The sequence below is a fragment of the Balaenoptera acutorostrata genome, chromosome 14 (genome assembly GCF_949987535.1).
Source record: "Balaenoptera acutorostrata chromosome 14, mBalAcu1.1, whole genome shotgun sequence".
NCBI classification, from domain to species: Eukaryota; Metazoa; Chordata; class Mammalia; order Artiodactyla; family Balaenopteridae; genus Balaenoptera; species Balaenoptera acutorostrata.
Window position 1 is genome coordinate 3,733,150 of NC_080077.1, and position 21,243 is coordinate 3,754,392.

At 40.3% G+C, this 21,243-nt stretch overlaps 1 protein-coding gene across 1 annotated transcript in view; it reads left to right on the forward strand.

Annotated features, from left to right (window-relative positions):
• Positions 1-19,280, forward strand: part of PDE10A (phosphodiesterase 10A) — a 298,539-nt gene extending 279,259 nt beyond the window's left edge. Inside the window, 4 exon segments of the mRNA XM_057528096.1 lie at positions 3,762-3,873; positions 6,952-7,032; positions 10,145-10,233; positions 12,500-19,280. Coding sequence (XP_057384079.1) covers positions 3,762-3,873; positions 6,952-7,032; positions 10,145-10,233; positions 12,500-12,617 — 400 coding nt within the window. The 3' untranslated portion in view covers positions 12,618-19,280.
• Positions 19,281-21,243: the final 1,963 nt, after the last annotated feature.

Below are 21,243 nucleotides of genomic sequence, written 5' to 3' on the forward strand. Positions count from 1 at the left end.
GGTATTAAAGTTACTGTGTTTTACAACTGGGCTATGTTTCTTAATTTTTCTCCCACTTAAAGACTTAGTTGGTATGTGGGAGGTTGCAATGAGGTCAGAGCCTAGTAAACAGTGAGGGTGGAGAATCAGAGGTACTGAGTATTACATTTCCAGCTCACTGTGGAAATCTAGCCAGCCTTTCAGTCTTTTTGAATTCCAGTTATTCACACAAGTGAGAAATTGTAATAATAATCATATGAGAATTCATTCTTTATTTATCTTCACAGTGCTACCTGAAATCTTTTGTAAAGTTGCTTATATGTTTCGTCTGCGTGGTTCTCCTTCTCTTCCAATAGGACATCGTATCCTCGGCTAACTAACTTTACAGAGTCTGTGGCATGGGATGAGGGGAGCAGGGGAGGGGGCAGTGGGGCAGAGCTGGGGCTTCCTTTTTGGCCACCAGTAACTCACCTGAAATCCTGCAGGCTGTGTGGTTTCTTTTCTCTCCGTCTTGTAAAGTTCTGTGATTCCATGATCGTGGGATGTGGGAAGAGAATTTTAAAATAGGCTGGCACTGGGAAGGCAGACGTACGCACTGGCGAGGGGCGCTCGCTTTCAGGTCGGAACCTCTGCTCACCTGTGACAGGTCCTGTGTTTTAAGCTGCTCTACCCGGTCTGGGATGATGCTGGTGGGTGGGGAGAAGGGAGGAGGGAAAGACAGGGAGAGAGATGTCTCTTATTGTAACTCCTGTGGATGTTAACGTATTTCAACTTGGCTCTGCCTCTAACGACTGTAACCCTCCTACTTTCTTTGTCTCCACTACTGTCACCTTAATTCAAGCTGCCGTCCGCGCGCATCTGGACTGCCGTGTGTTCTCCTAAACGGCCTCTCAGCAACCTCCCTCCCCTACAATGCTACAGTTCATCCTCCTCTGGGCAGAGCTGAGGGATCTCTTTAAAAGTGTGTCATGTCCCTCTTCTACCCACAGCTGCCAGCATCTCACCGTCAGACTTGGTCCTGTCGTGTCTGGAGACTTAGCAGCGGCCTGGCAGCACCTCGCTCCTGCGCTTCTGCCAGACTGGCTCTCTTGCTGTTCCTCCAGCACACCTCACCTATTCCCATGTTAGGACTTGTACGCACACTGCCGTCTCTACTGGACTCTCTCTCTCATCTTCATATTTTTGCCTCTCTTAAAATACTTATTTATTTATTTGTTTGTCTGTTTGCACTGGGCCTTAGTTGCGGCATGTGGGCTCCTTAGTTGTGGCATGTGAACTCTTAGTTGCGGCATGCGTGTGGGATCTAGTTCCCTCACCAGGGATCAAACCCGGGCCCCCTGCATTGGGAGTGTGGAGTTTTATCTTCCTTGCACCACCAGGGAAGTCCCCTAAAATATTTTTTATATAGACTTGTTGAGTGAAAATCTCTACCTTATTTTCTACTTCTCCCCGTTGGAACATTAGTTCTACAAGAGCAGTGCGTATTTTGTTTATTATTTTCGCCGTGCCTGATACATACAGGCATTCAAAACTTTTTGGAATAAATGAATGTAGTCAACCGCCCCCCACCCCGAAATTACCCCCGTAAGAACCATCTGTGATAGAGGCGTTGTGTTGGCCTCTTACTGCAGTGCTCTTAGTGAGGAGGCTTTGCAGGATCATACCAAGAGCACAGTTGGCATAAACTCCGTCCCTTTCACAGTTGGTTATTGGAATACGTTACGAATTAGGTTTATACCATTAGGTCTATATTCCACTCATAGAAAGAAATAAAACAATTCCAGTTCAGGTTAATATTTCCGGAAAACCATGACCATCTAGCTGATTTGTCATGGAGAGTAAAAAATGAGTAATTTTTATTTATTAAAGGCATTTAGTACAAATTTTCTTATCTGTCTTATTTTTTACTTGTTTGGTTAACAGTAAAATACTCTTAAATTGTTTTGTCTAAGTAATTTTGATAGTGAAATCTAAATGATAGCTAGGTTATAAACTTTTCAACCCTAGTAGTAGAAATGCTACCTATGGAATCATATCCAGTGAGAAAACTGGCTCCACATGCTTTCCAGTGCCCAGTTCTATTAACATTTTTTCATAGATTTATGAGATAAGAAATCTTTTATGAGATAAAGCTTATTACAATATTTAACCAAAAGAAATAAATGCTGATTTTTTTGTGTGACTGTAGATTGAATGAGATTGAATTATTTCTGTCTCATGAAATAATTATTTGTTAATAAAATAATCGGGTTTTTTTTCATGTTCTATTTCTGTTTAAATGAATTTATCTGTTGAGCAAACAGATAATATACTTGTTGCTTTAGAAGCCCAAATCCAGAAATAAATATTCTTCTTTTAAACCACAAGGTGCTTAGGAAACTACCTCGTCAGGAAACCATGGGGTTTCCTGATCATTTTAAGGGATTTGCATCTTCACATGGCATCTGTTTTGGGGTCACAGGATGGGTACACGTCTCATTGACGTTTTTAAAGTTATCTAGTCTTCCCTGTTAGAGACATGATACCCTTTTGACATGTGTCCTTAGTGAAAAGTAAAGTTGTAGAAGATACCATTTAATTAGGCTAATGGGCTAAACAAAATTGGCTGATGGGAAATGAAAGAACCTTACGAGTGATTGGCATCAAAGGAACCTGCTTTAGGGAACACCACTAAATCAGAGACTGCCCACGCGACAGACAGATGCTCTTACTATGCTGTGGGCCTGGTGGGCAGGCTCAGGACCCAGGGAGTACTGTGCCCACAGATGGGGATTGTCTGTGCACCTCCAGGAAATAAGGCGGCCTTGAGCAGCCGTGGAGTCCTCAGATGCATTAGAATTTAGGTAGGAGCTGGACTTATGACATCTTCTCACTTGTTATGTGGTTTTGTGTCTTTCTCGATAATTTGCCTTTTATTATTATGTAATTTGCTTTGTAAAAGTTAATGTCAGTAATATTAAAAGCTCTTAATAACTAGTACTTAGTGCCACCATTAAGTGTAGACTTCATTTAGGGTAACCACATGTCACTAGAGCAGAGGCATTAAAATTATAGGGGATATGTCTGTTTGAATTCTTTTAAGCAATTTTTATCTTTCTCCAAGAGGAAATATTAAACCAAACCATATTTAGAATAAAAAATCAGACCTAGAACACACAGCTGTGAGTGCAAAGCAATTGAAAAGAAAACTCCTTTTAGTTGGGAAGTTGGAGCTTGTAAAGTGTTTGGAGACATCACCTTTCTCTGCAGGTGGGGAGATGGGAGTGAATTCTGGAAATCTACATCTACTCTGGCCTTGTCTTGAGCCAGTTATACCTTGAAGAAATCATTTCATTTGCACCTCAGGTTTTCCTTATATAAAACGAAAGGATTGGGACTTTTTTCTTCAAGGTTTCTTCTCACTCTAAATTTCCAAAATTCCATGAAAGTCAAAATCTGGTTTGTGGCAGTAAAATATAGCAGGGGATTTAGATGGCATCAGGGCCATGCCCACATAATATTTTATTTCAACAGTAACAATCAGGCAGCAGGAACACAGGATATACGCTTCATGGAACTAGGGACAGAAGTGACTGATGTTCTTACAATTAAAGCTACACTGTTCTTTAATCCTTTATTTTCTTGCCTGTTAGTTGTATCTGCTCTGTAACACTATCGTTCCCCCATCATGAAGCGATGCCCCGTTTAGGCCTCTCTCACCCCTGAAAATACAGAAGTCTTTCCAGTTGTTCTTATAAATTTGCAAATGCTGCAGTGACCAGTTTTATATTATTGTGTTCTAGAGACCGTGTCATTGGTTTAATGATGACTGCCTGTGATCTTTGTTCTGTGACAAAACTGTGGCCAGTAACAAAATTGACGGCGAACGATATATATGCAGAATTCTGGGCTGAGGTATGTCCTTGATTTTTATGTGAACATAGATAATATCAAGAAATGAGAAACAGTTGGGAAGAAATTAAATATACGGATAATTTAGTAACAGTATCTTAGTTGCTCATGCTGCTAGTTACTTAAAAAAACTATTGTTTAGCATTTATACAGGTATGAAGTAAGAACAGTCATTCTGTAACATCTGACTTGAATATGTGTGTAAATTCTCTGATCTCCACTGAAATAGTTCAGGAACTGATTCCCTGAACAGTAGTGCAACAGTTTTCCTTATTTAATAGCCAATCTTTTGTCATCCATCCAATAAACCGCATTAGGCCGTCTCTTTTATGGCAGCCACTGGAAAACGTACTAAGAGGGACCCACAATATCATGGGCTTTATGTGCCTGCAGCTAGAAATTCGAGAGACTAATCACGTTGTACCGTAGAAACTGAGATTATGTAAATATACCAAATGGTCAATTCAGCTTCAAATTATGACTTCTGTGGAATATGTGGGATGTTAAGCCATGAATTCCTGACATGTGAAACAACCATGTGAATTACTTTCATGAATACCTTTTCTAGACTGAATTATCCAAATTATCAGAAACATGTGTTTACTCCTTGATTTGCCATGAGTAAGTAGAATATAATTCTCCTATTCAAATGAATCCACAAATACTTAGATCCCTGCATATTCAAAGATTATGGGGAAAAAAACTGTAAAGTGTTTGTGCACCTCATTTGTTCTGAAGAAGTAAAAATAAATTTGGAGGACAAAAAGTTCGGTAGTCGATGGTTCAAACCATAAATCTCGTCCATGTAGAAGAATGGATGTAAAAAGCAAAAAACAGTAAATCATTCAGCTAACGATTAGTAGAAATAGTCTATAATGTTGATCTGTCTTATAATTGCAAAGCCGAAGAATTTTTGTTGGGTGAGGACCACAGGCCTTGAGTTGAATATACTCAGGGTGTTATTTCTCAAATACACAATGCATACATTGTGTAGGCATCCTCTTGCATGGTTTTTTTTTTCTTCTTTATTTTATTGTGTGTGTGTCAAAATCTGGTTACTATCAGACTCAGGAAGATGGTTTTTAGATATACATGTCTGAGCTGTAATGTTTGACTTTATTATCACAGTCAACTTAATTTGCATGTGTGTCTAAAAGTAGTAACCTAGAATTAATTCTATAAGTACCACATAAGAAAACTTGTCTGAAGCTAGCTTATTGTTTTGCAAATACTTTTATTTAGTTAACTATGACATACTTAATACCATAACAACTATATTTGGATTCGAAAATACGAATCGAAATGTGGGAGATGTGTAGATTTTTTCCCTTTCTATTGCCCATTGGTTAGACAGTCCACAGGGAGCAATCAGCTGCCAGTATGCTCATAGATGACGTCTGCAGGGGGCTCACAGGCCGGGGGTGGAAACAGAAGTGTAATCACCAAGTCTTGTCAGTTGATCTCCTAGACGTTCATAAAGTCCACGCTGCCCACCTCAGCCCCACACTCTGTCCCACCCCTTCAGAGCCTCACCAGATCCCGCCTGGGTTACTGCAACATCTAACTGGCTTCCTTGCCTTTATCTTTTAGAATCAGTGTAACAGTGATTAAGAGTATATAGTCTCTGGTGTCATGTTGCTTGAGATGAAATCCTTGCCTTAGTACTGAGACTGAGCCCTCAGACCAGTTCTCTGACTCATCTCTGTGCTTCGGTGGCCACGCTTGCCGGTTCAGGACGACTTTAATTCTGTTTATGTCAGTACCCCACCTCCCATCTTCCGTCTCTCCACGCTGATATGATAAAGGTGAAAATCGCGCGCTTGATGCAGCAAGCGCCCTGCCTCTCCAGCCTCTCCCACGTCTCAGCCCCTCTGTCCTCTGGGTCCCTGACCGTGCTGTGCAGTTTCATCTGCCTGGGGCTCCTTCCCTCCCCCCTGCAGCGCCTCCCCCCTGAGCCCCAGACACCCCTGTGCTCCTGCACACACGGGCCATGGTGTCCCATTGTTTTCCTCGTCAGTATCAATCCTTATTCAGGTACATATTCAAATCACTGCTTATTTAAAATCTTTTTATATATTGGGCTTGTGAAATCCTTGAGCAAGGGGCCTAGTTATTTTCATTCACTTAGGACAGAAAAGAAAAAAAGCTTGAGAACTACTGCTGTTCATATTTAAAGCAACAACACCAGAGCAAACTCTATACTTCAAGTGCCTTTACGTAGTCAAGGCAAGTGTCTTTGTCCTGTACACAAACATTCTTAACAAGGGTTATAGTAATTTGTCTCTAGACCTTATCTTAGCAAATTCAGGGTGGTTTTAGTTATTCTGTGCTTTGGATTTCTGAAAACAAGCATAATTAAAATAAAATAATAAAATAATTAAGAAATGTGAGGGAAGAGTGTGAGGTATTCAGGAAAAATTTTAACAATCTTTAACCTTAAAAAATAAATAAAAACAGTAAGATAATTTTTAAAATCTATAAAACGAGGATAATAATATCGAACTTATAGTATTTCATGAAGATTAAGTGAAATAATATTACAAGTTGCCTAGCCCAGAGCCTGCGATATCATACATCTTTAATAAACATCTATAATTTTTAACCATTATGCTGATGTCTAGCCAGTTATACTGTATCTCTACTGACATGTTTTAGTAGACTATTGTTTATTATTGATGTATCAATATTCCTCTTTAAAGCCTAGCTTCACCTGGTGCATTGCATGTGAAAAATCATCTGAAGAAGTGAGATAAAGCCCTTGAGGTTATTTCACATTTTCTTCTTGTGTTCCTCCTCGCACATTTATCTCCTTTTATTACTAACTTTCACTAACTTCTACAAAATGAAACCAGGAGAGATGGCTAGGTTTCTGGTAATTCAGTACAGGAGAGGAATATCAGGATAAAAACCTGCAATAATACATTACATTTTTTTATTATTCTGACGTTTGTTTGGGTCATTAAGCAGCAACATTATTCATTTTGAAGCAAATTAACGAAAAAAGGGAACAACTCATCAATACCAAAGTTTCATAACAGTTTATACAATTGAGAGAGCCTCGTTTTCCCCTGTTTCTCCCAGGGTGATGAAATGAAGAAGCTGGGAATTCAGCCTATTCCCATGATGGATAGAGACAAGAAGGACGAAGTCCCACAAGGCCAGGTATGAATTGTGTTGCAAAGTCCAACCGTTTACAGCGGCCATAACAGCGGATATGAATGAAAAGCACATGCAGTCTTACAGGACCTGGAACCACCCGAAATCTCCATTTAGACGGACTTGGAGGATAGTAGGACCACGAATGGGAAATCCCAGCTGGAGTTAAAGGGTTCACAGCTAGACTTGCCATCATCACCTCTTCTACGGATGAAATTGCAGCCAATTGCAGGCTTTCTTTTCTTACTTGAAACAGAGGGGATGGATGAATTTGAATTGTTGATATTTTTAACAAGCAGAAAATATTTGTCATCAAATGTACAAAGATATTTTTGGAGAATAACATGATAGATTTTGACTAGGTCCACTTTTCCTAACAAATAATGCATATATTTTAGTACATTTTGAGTTTTGTCTTACCACAAACTGGCACTAATTGTTCTCTTTTCAGGTCTTACTACATAATTTATGTTAATTTTTGATGTTTCGAGAGCTCTTGTGCCTTGTTAGTTTTGCATGTGTGCGTGTGTGGTGTGATATATTCCTTTTATCATGGTCTTTTTAAACGCTCAATCTTCTAACATCATAATAAGGATGTTAGTTACAGACAAATAAATATAATATAAAATTCAGTTTAGAAAACATTTCAGAAAATTCACAAGATGATGGTTTTGGATAAGTTCTCAAACTTTCCTACTTTATTTAAAGTTAAGTTATTAACTCTTAATGCAAAAGTTTAAGTTTGTCCACAGCTCTTGGAGGGCACAGCCCAGCAAGAGGTGGCGTGATTTTCTCACCATCGTTGCCTCTGGGGAGCAGTTTACTCGTTCGTATCCTTAACCAGTTCTTCTAGCAGGAGACTCACTTTCCTTCTCTGCTGACTGTGTACTGACATGCCTACCAAGCATGTTGCAGGTGGATTTTGCAGTTTAGTTTTATTTTAACATTGTTTGTGGAACTTTCCCGTATAGGTAATCACAGTGATTATCCTTTCATGTCTTGTGCCTGCTTTTCATGTCACATTGTAAAAGTCCTGTCCCACGCTGAGATTATATAAACATTTGCCTATATTTTCTTCAGTTATTTTTTTATTTCATCACTTTATATTTAATTTGTTAATTCATTTGGAATTTATCTTGTTATATTGGTAAGATAAGGAGCTGATGATATTAGCTTTTCCTTGTAAATAGTTGAGCAGTCATCCCAATAGGGTACATAAGAGAACTGAAGATGCCGTCAGGGAATGAACTTTGTTCTCATGTTATTTCATTAAGAGTAGTATGTTTCTGGGCTTCCCTGGTGGCGCAGTGGTTGAGAATCTGCCTGCCGGTGCAGGGGGCACAGGTTCGAGCCCTGGTCCGGGAAGATCCCACATGCCGCGGAGCAACTAGGCCCGTGAGCCACAACTACTGAGCCTGTGTGCCACAACTACTGAGCCTGCATGTCTGGAGCCTGTGCTCCGCAACAAGAGAGGCCACGATAGTGAAGACGCCCGTGCACCGCGATGAAGAGTGGCCCTCGCTTGCCGCAACTAGAGAAAGCCCTCGCACAGAAACGAAGACCCAACACAGCCTAAAATAAATATAAAAATAAATAAATTAAAAAAAATAAAAGAGTAGTATGTTTCTGCCAAAATTCCAGATCCATTTATAGTCTTAGAGAATTTTAAATAAAATATTTCTGTGATCAGCTAGTATTTTACCAAATATATTGCCTCTCACTTGAGATTACTCTGAAATTATTCTTTGCCATAAAAATAAAAGACTCCACTTCCCAATAATTAGTCTCTCTCTCGAGACCTTCTGCTCCATGGCATCTGCTAAATATTGACATAAGAAAGTCTGTGCGTGAACTGTAAAGTGAAAAATGGAAATGCATTTATTCTAGCAAGATGACTATGATGATAGACTTTACAACAGGAGAAAGCAGAAAGGAACCAAGTAGATTTGACTCTTCTATATTCCTTGGTGTGTCTCACCGAAATTCAGTTAAGAAACTGCTAAGCCATGGTTTGCCGGTCACTTTATCTAAGGAGCCAGTTTTATCTTGTACATGTTGTCAACCATTAGGGCAGTTATTTGTAGCCAGACAGTCTGTCTTCTCTGGTTAATCATCCAGCAGCTCTTTCCCATGTGGCCTTCAAAGGCCAGTCGGGGCCAGCATCACTTATGTGCACAGTGGCCCAGAATAATTCCTAATAAAATCTTCTTTAATATATTTTTTAAAGTATCACAGACTAAAAACTTTAAATTCCAACATATTGAGAGAGCTGTTACCTCAGAGGGCTATGATAAAGTCAGTGAGATTTGTCGTAGGTCCAAAAAAAGGAGGGAGGAGATGAAGAAAATTTCAGTAAACCAAATGAAGTACCAAAGCTAAGAGTAACAAACAAGACACCCAACAGTGGGTGATTCCTGAATATTAAGTTGGCGAAGAGTCACCCATGTAGAAAAGTAGCAGATTTGACTTTGAAATGCTTAACACTTAAAGTACTAAATTTGACCAGAGACAAAAATAGGACCTGAATTATAACTGATCTATAAATAGAATCCCATTGAATATTGTACTTGGGTTTTAGATTAACTTCTTTTTATGTTTTTTTTTAAATTAATTAATTTATTTATTTTTGGCTGTGTTGGGTCTTCGTTTCTGTGCGAGGGCTTTCTCTAGTTGCAGCAAGAGAGGGCCACTCTTCATCGCGGTGCGCGGGCCTCTCACTATCGCGGCCTCTCTCGTTGCGGAGCACAGGCTCCAGACGCGCAGGCTCAGTAGTTGTGGCTCACGGGCCTAGTTACTCCGCGGCATGTGGGGTCTTCCCAGACCAGGGCTCGAACCCGTGTCCCCTGCATTAGCAGGCAGATTCTCAACCACTGCGCCACCAGTGAAGCCCTCTTTTTATGTTTTAAATTTTTATGTTTTATTTTGTGAATGTATTTTAATGAATTTTTAACTGTAATCTGCAGTAGTGTTCCTTGAGCCAAAGATTACTTAGCAAAACCAGAACATTTAGTTTTTTAGGTAGGCTTGAGAAGTAGAAAATTCACTTGAGGAATATAGTGCTACTAGAATTGCTAATGTGCAGTTGTGTTTCTTGTCCGTGGTTTTTGCACTGAGGCAGCTTGGATTCTACAATGCCGTGGCCATTCCCTGCTACACCACCCTCACCCAGATCTTCCCGCCCACAGAGCCTCTCCTGAAAGCCTGCAGGTATGTACAGTAGTTCAACCTGTGATGCTATTTGTTAAAAAATAAGAATGTATAGGATTTTATCTCCATCTAAGTATACATGTGTCTTCACTACAGTTTACAATAAATGGGCTGTGTGTTTGCCTATGTAACAAGTATACATCAAGAGTATTTATTCATAAAGTTTTGAAGTTTTGTTTGTTTGTTTTTATGACTCAGAGGTCCCTGCCCAATGCTGTTTTTAAGAAGACAATAATGTCTTTTCTGGGCTGCTGGTTTGGAAAGGGACTCAGTTTAAATCACACAGTTTATCTTTTTATTGGACGAGATGGAATCTTGAATGGCATCTTCTTGAAGTTTCAGTTTCTTCCCAAAAGAAATGCAAACCATCAACAGTTGATCTGTTCTAGTTCAGATTTCTCTGTGTCCTCTCATCATCTTTTTGGAGGGCTAAACTCAGCTAAGAACGTTGGAAATTTTTTAAGATTTTCATCTCACTTTGAAAGGAAATTCCTTTGGGGAAGGCGAATGGTGCTGAGCAACAGCTGTGTGAGTTGATTCTCTGCAGGGAAATTGGTTTCGACACGAATTTTCTAACCACTCAGCCAGAACCACACTGAGGGGCTGGAGTGGGTGCACCGTCGAGGGGAGGAGAACAGACATGTGACGAGATATTTGTAAACAAAATCTGAGGATTTAGCATGCTCCCATTCTCTGCGGTGGAAACTTATCTGATGAACTCATTCTTTAAGGAAAACCAACTAACAAGCAAGAAGGTTTTTAAAAGATCCTGCTTTTTCCTATTTAAGTGATTCTCTTTCTTCTCTGCTCCTGTGGAGATGAACAGAACATCCCAGTGTATTTTGTTGCACCATCACTGACCTTAATCAGTAGCTAGTTTCTGAAAATATTATCTTATTCCCTAAGGGCTCAGCCATGTGGACGGTTTGGAGTGTGAGTGAGGATTCATTCTTGATGGAGTCAGGTTGGAAAAATGAATGTTCCACCAAAGCGAAAAGAGAATATCAATCGAAATCCAAGCAACATGTTGTAAAAAAAAAAAGAAAAAAATCGATGCAGGCATTACTCAGAAGTTCTTTTTGTCCAAAAATTCTCTATATTTGCACTAAATATTTAGAACCAGCAGGATGAACACTTGCTATTATTATCAAGCTCTGGGATTGTTATTCAGCTGTCTCAGCAGTTTTGATGCCTTCTTGCTACTGTGGACTTGGCTAAACCCCATAATCCCTTAAAGGCCATTTCAATATGATTAAAACTTGAAAAATTCATCATGTATCATTGTATCCAAGGAAACACAACAAAGCTAGTGGGTGTTTTTTTTCCAATATATCAAAAATTCTCTTCAGGCTCTGGGAAAATGATACCTGATGACATAGGACAAAAGCTAAAGTGTTAAATTTTTCAGGTTATTTTTTAGGGGTTTCTTTTGTCCAAAGGTATCTTAGCAGGTGTGCTTTGCATGAATTTTGTGTTTGCTAATGATAAGGTTCCCTTCTGATTTTGACTTTGCGTGTGAGAAAGCAAGGTGCAAGGTGGGGAATGTTGGTGAGGCCTCTGCGAGGTTAGCGGGGCCAGCAGGGTGGCGGTCAGGCAGCGGAAGTCCTCACACCCTCGGAGGAGAGGAAGATGCTGGAACCCTTGACCTGCAGATACTGAGAGGGGAAGACTAGGAGGTGGGGGAGTGCGGCTGCGTTTGAGACTAGAGGCCACCAGAGCACAAATACAACCTCGTAACGAGGAAATTTCAAAAGTTCGTAGCAGGTGTAACTTATGGTGCCTTTCTAATACATGACACGGTGTTCAAAATAAGGCTTCTCCCCGGTGTCGCATGTGGGGTGAAGGGGATGGAGATGCCCCGGGGGGACACACGCTTCCCCCCCATGGGGTGGGAAGGCCTGGCCGGAGGTGTCATTGGTGGATGAACTTGCGGCTCCGGACCCCCTTCCACCCTTTCCTCCCATCCCGCGTGTCCTCGGTGGTCACCCGTTGGCTCAGTCCCCTTTCCAGTGAATCCCAACTAAGAAATGAGCTGGTGGGACGGGGCTTTGGTGGCCGAGGCTCCTCTGAGGAGACTGAGCTGTGGTGCTGAGTCGGGGGACAGGCTGGGAGCCTGCAAGCTGGTTAGAATCAAGGTCACCAGAGTCAAAACAACACCCAGAAGCCATCAGGCTGAGTTATGCCACAGGACGGTGCAGAGGATTGTTGGGACAGAGTCCAGAAGTCCTTTCTGAAACGGCCCCTGTCGCTGCATCTCTTATTCCAGGAATAACCTGAGCCAGTGGGAGAAGGTGATTCGAGGGGAGGAGAGTGCCGTGTGGATCTCGAACCCGCCGGCGGCCCAGGGGACCTCGGAGAAGCTGCCTGTGAAGATCGATGACTGATGGCGCTCCTGAGCCCTCCCACCTGAAGGTGTTCATCTTGCTTCTTTGACTTTTCTTCCTTTTATTTTTGTGGGGGGAACCTACACCTGGCAACTGGGATGCAGACCTCTTCAAGAAGGTACCATCAAGTAAACACATCCAGCAGACGGCACCCTGCCAGCCTCCTCTGTACGGCGTCGCCGACGGTGATCAGCCAGGACCAGAAATCCGCAGCCCCAGTGACTCCTTGTGAACTGGCCTTTTCTAATGGGCTAACATAGCTGAGGCCTTAATGGAAATGGACAATTATTCGGAAGGGGGTACTTTTCCCTGTATCTTTCCAGTGAGGGTTAAAACGGTACTAATATGATATTGTACTTTGGCTTTAACACCAGTGTTGCTTTGATGTTGTTGGTTATAAATAGGAACTTTTACATGTTACTCTTGTGGATGTTCATGTGTGACCTACTTGTAATTAGCGTGAATCATAGCAGACAGCCTCAGACACGTGGCATCGAGGTTACAGAGTAAGAAGCGCCTTTCTGCAATCAGTGATGGAAAATCGATTCTTCTTCAGAGCCTCATGAATTAAAAGTTAGGTGGACTTAAAGCATATTCTTTAAGCTTATACTAAAGGGCTTAGATGAATAAATTTAACACTAAAGGAAGCAGATTTTCTATCCTCTTGAAAAGAGATGCAGGTATACATCATAATAAATCTCAGAAATCCAAGTATCAATTCAAAAAATGTCAGAGAGTATTGTTGTCTTTACTTTTTTTCTTTATTGTAGTCTTGGCAAATTTCCTAAACCCTTTACATAAAGAACAAAATAAAAGCAAGGCATACAATTTATTTTCAACGGACAAGTCTTAGGGATGTAAAATGTGAATTTTTAACAATGATTCTTTTATGTTTTCACTTGATGTCATTGCAAAATCTTAAACTCACATTCAAAGTGGAAGGTTTGTTCTACAAATTATTTAATTACAAGACCATACATTTCTCTTAAAATCAATTAAACCATAACATTTCAGCCTCCTGGAGTCTTCACTGCGAGCCGCTCATCCATCTCCTGTTTGTCCTCCCCTCGTGCTCGTGCTCTGGATGGGTCTTTCGTAAGCTCTCTGCCCTCGGCAGCTGCATCCGGGCCCATCTCTGTTCTCTTTGCTCTGCTCAAGATCAAATATCTACAGAGACACCTGCGTCTGCCGTGTCTCTCCTGTATCAGTTTTGGTAGGCTCATATTACTCTACAATGTGAATGTTTTGAAAAAATATACAAAAGTAATAGTCTGGACCCCCTCCTACAAGGATTATACACCAGTCACTTCTGGTGCATATTAATGCTTTAAGGATTTTTAGCACAATGACTTGGTAACCTCCGAAGCTGTGCTAGTCCTGACCTGAAGGAATTAGAGTCTCAGAAGTGCTAGGCTGATCCGTAACAAATGGCTTATCCACGATTCTCGAAGCAGGAAACTGGAATATTACTTTCAATAAAATAAATTTTTAAAAATATTCTTCTGCACATCCAATACTATATACATTGTTGTTCATATGAGCTTGGTTTGTGCAAAAATGATGAAATCAGGCGTTTCTATAATATGGTTTATTTGTGTTGCAGCAGAGTTAGCTATACACGAACATAGTTCTTATTTTAAAATTAACACTGTGTGTTCAGTTTCCTTATGGGCTTCTGAAAGTTGCCAGGGAGCTCCATTTGCTATTATAATTATACAATATGAGGTAAAATGAAATAACAAAAGAGAGAGAATACCACTGTGGCTAGATACACACACACACACGGATGTGTTTAGCTGTGCACGCATAGACATTCATGTAGGTACACACATGTATGTAGATACACACACATATATGTGTAAGAGAGAGAAAGGGAGAGAGATGCAAACACATCTTTGAAAAGTAAAAATCAGCCCCATTCTTCAAAAAGTGATTTTTCGTGTTGGAAAATGTATATGGTTTGATATAGAGCTGACCAGAAGGAGTCCTTTCTCATGTTAATGTACTCACAGAACTGAATTCTACAAAGTTGCGTACATCCAAACTTTCTACGGCCAAATGTATGAAACTGGACCCATGAGATTCAACTTTAATCACAAAAGTTACTTAGGTCATCTAACTGAACCTGGAGACTGAATTGCAAGGGGGCAGGAAATATCATTGAAGACTATTGTTTAATTTAAAGGATTTTAAAAGAGTGCATGAATTCTGCTTCTTGAAATAGACAACAGTCATGGGGGAGGGAATGCTATGGCTATTTTTGCATTTTTAAGGTTGCTGTTCTGACATGATTATTAGAGAAAAGTATCTTATTTTGGCATACCCAGGTGTATTGCATTACGTGACCTGTACTTTGAGCAGTAGTTTCCCAAAGAAACGTGTATGGAGTTATCGGTTGGTTGATTTCTTGTGAAATAGTCATAATAGAAACAAAGTTTGAACAAAGGACTGTATTCTAATGTAAACTGTTACTATTACTTTTACCATGTGTAAGATTGACTTAGGAATCATAGATTTACCTAAAATGAAAGGGCCTCAGATGCAGTGATGTTTAGTTAACAATCTGTTTTGGAAAACACACAGTTAGGAGTATTTTGTATCTCGGCAGATTGATTTAGCAGACACGCTTTTGAGTTCTGTCTTGTCTTTTCCCCAGATTTTTTTCTTTAAAGGGCAGATGGTTTTTATCGCCAAAAGTTTTGATGAGTTTCTCATTAAAGTGGTATTTTATATTGGGTCAAAGTTTCCCTGTTCAGTATAAATTTGGTAACCAGCTGTGAGTATATGTAGAATATTTGATTTGCAAAGTTTTTTATTGGTTGTGCTGATTTATAATAGATACAGTTTTATCATCAAATGCAATTATTCCATTCAGAGATAGGGAATATATTTTTTAACTAGAAATTTTCTTGGAAATGCATGCTAACAACGTGAACTATTGAACTCGGGCAGCGGAATAAAATTCTAAAAAATGCAAGTATCTGATTAATTACTAGTTGTGATTTAATTAAATAGAAAATCTTAAATGCAATTAATGTGGAAAGGAATTCTCAAAAATGACCCTTTTGCTAGGGCAGGAATTGTGATCCATTTCCCAGCTTTAGTTATTTCTAAGAAGCACGTGAGAAACCAATGTTGGAAGAGAGACCAGGTTTTGAATTAGTCACACGCGGTTGTCCTCCATCCTGACTCTTCTCTCAATGGAAAAGCATCTGTGCAGACAATCACGGTGCTGCTCGGGGTGACTTGTTCTCACGGCAGCAAAAACAGAGCTAATTCAGAACTAGATTTGTTCAGTGTAGGTTTCCTCTTTTCAGCATGCTTTTCAGATATTATGCTTTCTTTATTTTATGCAATCAACCTCAGTGAATTTTGCTTTCTTGGTATATTCAAGCACAGTAGCTATGTTTGTACACGATACACATAGATGCATAAATCCTTAGCTTCCTGGATTGCTTAATAGATTTAGTTTTGAGTATTATGTTGCTGGTCTTTTAACCCAGAGTAAGGTCTGAGTTTTAATAGGACTAAGTGATTCACCATGCCTTGGCCTGTGCCTTTATTTTAAATTCTGTAATTTTACTTCTTCATTCATATATTCATTGTTTTGCTTTCTTGCTTAACTATAATTAAAAACATTTCAAGGGACACATCCATGGTTAATTTTATCAAGTGGAATGAGTTAGGATCATTCTCTCCTTATCAGATTTCTATCCCTTATTTTATTTCATTCATAGTCACCCTTGTGACCATAACCGATGAACTGTTCAGATTCAGTCTTTTTTGCAAGAACTTCCAAGAGCTGTGACACTGATTATGATGTGATTTTGTTGGGTTTTTCAGGTACATATGCATGATTTAGATTTTGAAAATCACTTCTATCTTTGTATATTTCAAATGTATTTGCTTTCTACACTTTGCTGATTTTATTCAGGATTTAATTCTTTAAAGACATATTCATTTAGTCACCTTAGTGTATCCCTTCTATTGCAAGTATTGATCTGATTTTAAAATCACTGTAAAATGTAAATCAGCCGAGTATGCTGTCAGGGATGGTTTCCCCAGGCTTGTCTGTAGAGCATGGCTAGTATATTTTTACCTTTGCATTAAGTATTTATCCTGATACACATTTTGCCAATTTCTTTAAACACTTAAGTTTAAATTAGTGATACCCAATGCAGTGCTTACACTTCTTGTTTTTTGTCTTTTTTTTTTTTTTTTTACTGGATATTTTGGTTGTCTGAAGCACTAGATACATTTATGTGATGATAAGAATAGAAAAAAAGGAAGAAAACAGTTTTGATGCTGTTCTGGTTCTAAATTGAAAAGATGGGACAAAGTGAAAGACAAGAAACACGTTTGAAATCCAAAGAAGCATTACCACCTTCATCCGAACTCTAAGCTTTTCCCTTCTCTGACTGACAGTGGAAGGTCCTGCAGAGCTGACCGCCCTGAGAGGGTGCAGACCTGCGTGTACCCCTGCTGGGCACGGGTGAGCGTTACCCCAGGACCCAGGCCGAAACTTCCAGCCAGATCACGCTTGCCAATTAGGGTAGTCGGTTTCCACACATCAAGTTTCAGCTAATATTTTTGAGGAACCGTACATTCACTGAAGCTTAAGTGGAAAGGTTTTATTCCTATTGCAGGATAAGTTTTAAAAGTGTGTTATCCAGTACCCTAGGCCACCTAAAATATCATCCTATCCTGGGCATTGCAGCTTTTGTTTTTTCTTTAGTTCCCAGTCTTGTGCCGTATCTCAAATATACTGTGTAAACGACATATGGGAACACTCTTTTCCATATGACCTGTTGTATGGTGTATGCCCTTTATATTCACTTAGTGTGCACACTGAGAGTAGATGTAGTTGTAGAAGGTGTTTCTATACCACGACCCCCACCTATTCACCAGAACCCACCCAGTGACCCACTGGAAAAAGTGTGCGTGCCCAGAACACTGTGAAACAGTTACCAAAATTTGTAGAAATGCAGCATCTTGACTCTTTCTGAAAAGAAGAGGTGACTTTTTTTTTTTTTTTAACAAGTCCTTATGAACAAAGGAGATCCTCTATCCCTGCCTAGCCAAGGCAACTAAGAGTTTGCTGGTGATAATCTCCTTGCTGACCAGAAGCTGCTGGAGTGGAATACAGGTTACAAGCTGTCAAAAATACAATGCTCATAATAAGCTGATTTGTAGAGTCGATGGACCTGTATCCAAAGTTTTAATGGGCTCACTTTTGGAAGGAGAAGGAATTTTGAGTTAACAATATCCAATTTCATTACAGTTAATAAGTTATAACTTTAAAAATATTTTATATGTATGACATATAAAAACTTTGTAAAATGCACAAGTGCAATAATTTAAAGAGGTCTTAACTTTGCATTTATAACTTATAAATATTGTACATGTGTGTAATTTTTTCATGTATTCATTTGCAGTCTTTGTATTTAAAATAAACCTTTACTGTCATGTTTGTATAATATAACAATAATCATTGATTATAACCTAGGCAAGTTGTAAATAAATTCATAATTCAAACAGCCAGTATATATGCATATATGGGTGTTACTCTGCAAAATCTTTGTGTTACTTACATGCTTAGAGCAGCAAGAAACCTTTGTTGATATGTAATTATACATTTAAAGTATATATATATGTATGATACATGAAATATATGTAGAGATGTTCATAACTTTAATGGCTATCCTTCGGTGTGAATAATTGAATACAAGAGTTTTTAAAATATCACCTTTCACGTTTATCATTTGTTCTCACGTGTGGGGAAGGTAAGAGATATTTGCAGCTTCATAAAAGTTCATGTGCAAACTCTCCAGGCCTTGTCTGCAGAGGAGAGACCAAGTTCACAGTGGAGCAACGTGGTATGTTTGCTTCAGCCATTTTCTGGCAGAAAGGATGAGACAACATAAAACGTTAAATTTTACACGATGATTTGTATTAACTCCACTGTGTAATTTTAAAAGTGAAAAGACTCTTTGGGAAAAGTGTGGTCTTTTAGAAAGACTGCTTCATGTTACAAAACTCATGAGCCCCAGTGCCAAGGCTGCTTCCTGAAACAGCTTCCCCACTGGCAGGGCTCCCAGGACCAGTCCAAGCCCACATGGCTCAAGAGTGGGAAGGACTCCACGTGGCGTGCGTGTTTACACTGAGTGCTGGGATTCTCTCTGCTAGGAAAAAAAAATGTTCTCAGCTAAACTCACATAATCTTTAAGCCGTGATCAGTATCCTTATGGCTTCATCTTTTAAAACTCCGCTTAAAGTAATGGTGTTTATTTGACTCTCTCTGCTTGCCATCAGGTGGGCAGGGAAATGATAAATATTTAAGACCAGAAAGTTGAAGCTGAATCGCATCCCAAGACCATCTCTCACCAAAAACATATTAGAGCTACATTTGGGAGTCAATGAAATAAATGTTTCCTGGAATAAAGACTTGTGGCGTTGTTAAACACGGGTGTCCACGGCCTTGTTAATTCGACGAACGTAGAAAGACCTTAAAATGGAATTCTGCACACCGAACTCTTATTAATGGACGGCTCTCTGAGCACACAGCACTGTGCATGTTGTGGACAGGAGTTTTGTTAAATATTCATTTCCTGTGAAACTGTGTCAAATGTTTACTGTGTTTAAAATAAATTTCATGAGCTAATATCTCCAGAAACTTATTTGGTCATTGAGCTTGCAGATTGGTTCTCTGTAAAGCTGATCTGAATTTGAGCCCTTATCTTTATTACACAGGTTTGACTTTTCCATCAGACTTACCATAACCAAGAGCTATTTCCACACCAAAGGAACCCTAAAAACACAACACTATTAAGCAAACACTTATTCAGCAAGTGTGTCGGGCGCCTGATGTTCCGGGAAGTGCAGGGAGGGGCGGCTGGGAGTCAAGGGCAGGACACAAGTCTTCCTTCCCCGAGGCCTTCTGTCACCTTGCTGTGACTTTCTGTGCCCTTGTCCCCTCCTGTGATGACTGTTTTCAGAGGCCCAGTTCTGGGAGAGACAAAAGGGAAACTACATGTTTTTTGACCTGAGAATCTCACGTATTTAACAAGACTTTTTTTAAATCTTCCAAATGATACACAAATGATGCGGTTGGCAAGAGGACACGGAGCCTGATGAAACAGAAGCCTCCGTAAGCTGTTCCTGCATCCCTCTCCGCCCTCCCCGCGCCCCTCTCCCACCGTCAGTCACGTAAAAGGGAGCCGGTTGAGATTTTTCCTCGAATGATGTTGAGGGGAGAAAGGAAAGCGACTAGAAAATAAAACCAGGCATTTATTTGAAACGCCAACTTCCAAATGTTTATTTGGTAACGGTATACATTTCGATAATGTCGGCCTTGTTGATGTCCGTGTCATTGATTAGGGAGAATTCTTGCTCAGAATGATATTCTTAGAATATGGTAAATGCTCAGTCATCAACAAAAAAAGTCAAACATCTTAACACACAGAATGACTAAGATACATTATTATATTAATATATGTTAAGAAAATAACATTTACCTGCTTAACTTGGCAGTAACTAAAGAGGCCATGCATCAAAACACCTGTTTCCTAAGCCTTCCTGGTAACTGAATTCTGTCCGTGTGAAACTATGACTGTCAGAGTTCGGACTTGAGGGTCACTGGTTTGACCTTCCACCAGCAACTCGAGGTCACTTACTCGCCACCTCTGGTAGATGGTCCTCCAAGTGGACGCCGCTCCAGGGGTGGAGGACACGTTCCCATAATGCAAACCAGACCATTGCCTGACAGCTCTGGCTGCCAGAGAGCTTTTGCTAAAGTTGTCCTGAAATCTGTAGCTTTATGATTTTTCTTCCGAGACGCTAGTTCTGTACTTGCAGCCACACAGATAGCTCCACTTCCTCTTTTATCGGACCACCTTTCAATTACCTATCTGGTCGCTCTCTGGCCTCCTTGTGCTTAACCTAGTCTCATTTAAAACAGTATAATTTGGCTCAGGAGCCTGTGCAATTCTCGACATCCTCCCTGTAGAAATTTGCCAGTGGCCTTCTGCTGGGCCTGTACTTACTAGACAACCAGCTGTCGGGGTTCATCAGCTGGCACTCTGGGTGCATCTCCTACACCTCCCGTCTCTGTGGCTCTGTCATACCGAGGCGTACCTGTTCTTGGCTCCTCCCACACGTCCTTTCACGAACACGCCCTGTAATGGTCTCTCTCTTGGAACAACCTCCCTCTGGCTTCTGCTGAGCGCATCCTTAGAGGCACGAGGGTTCCCTCGTCTGTTCAGGAATCTCTGTTCCGCTCAGTGACCTGCTCCCTCCTGACTGTGCTCGCTCGGGACAGGGCTGCACCCCACGCCCGGACGGAAGTAACAGAGGTTAACATATATTGAGCACTTACTACGCGCCTGGCCCTCTAGGTACTACTTGTATCAACTCAGTGTTCGACAATTCTATAAATTATGCATGCTATTGCCCCCATTTAAAGGTGAGGAAAATGAAACCCAAGGAAGTTAAATAGCTGATGAAAGAGAAAGCAGGCTGGCGTAGTCCAGCTCCAGAGACCCACACGCAAGCACCCTGCCGTCCTGGGCGAGCCTGGCCTCACTGCCTGCCGGTAAAGGCGCCTCTTGACTAATGCAGACACATGGAA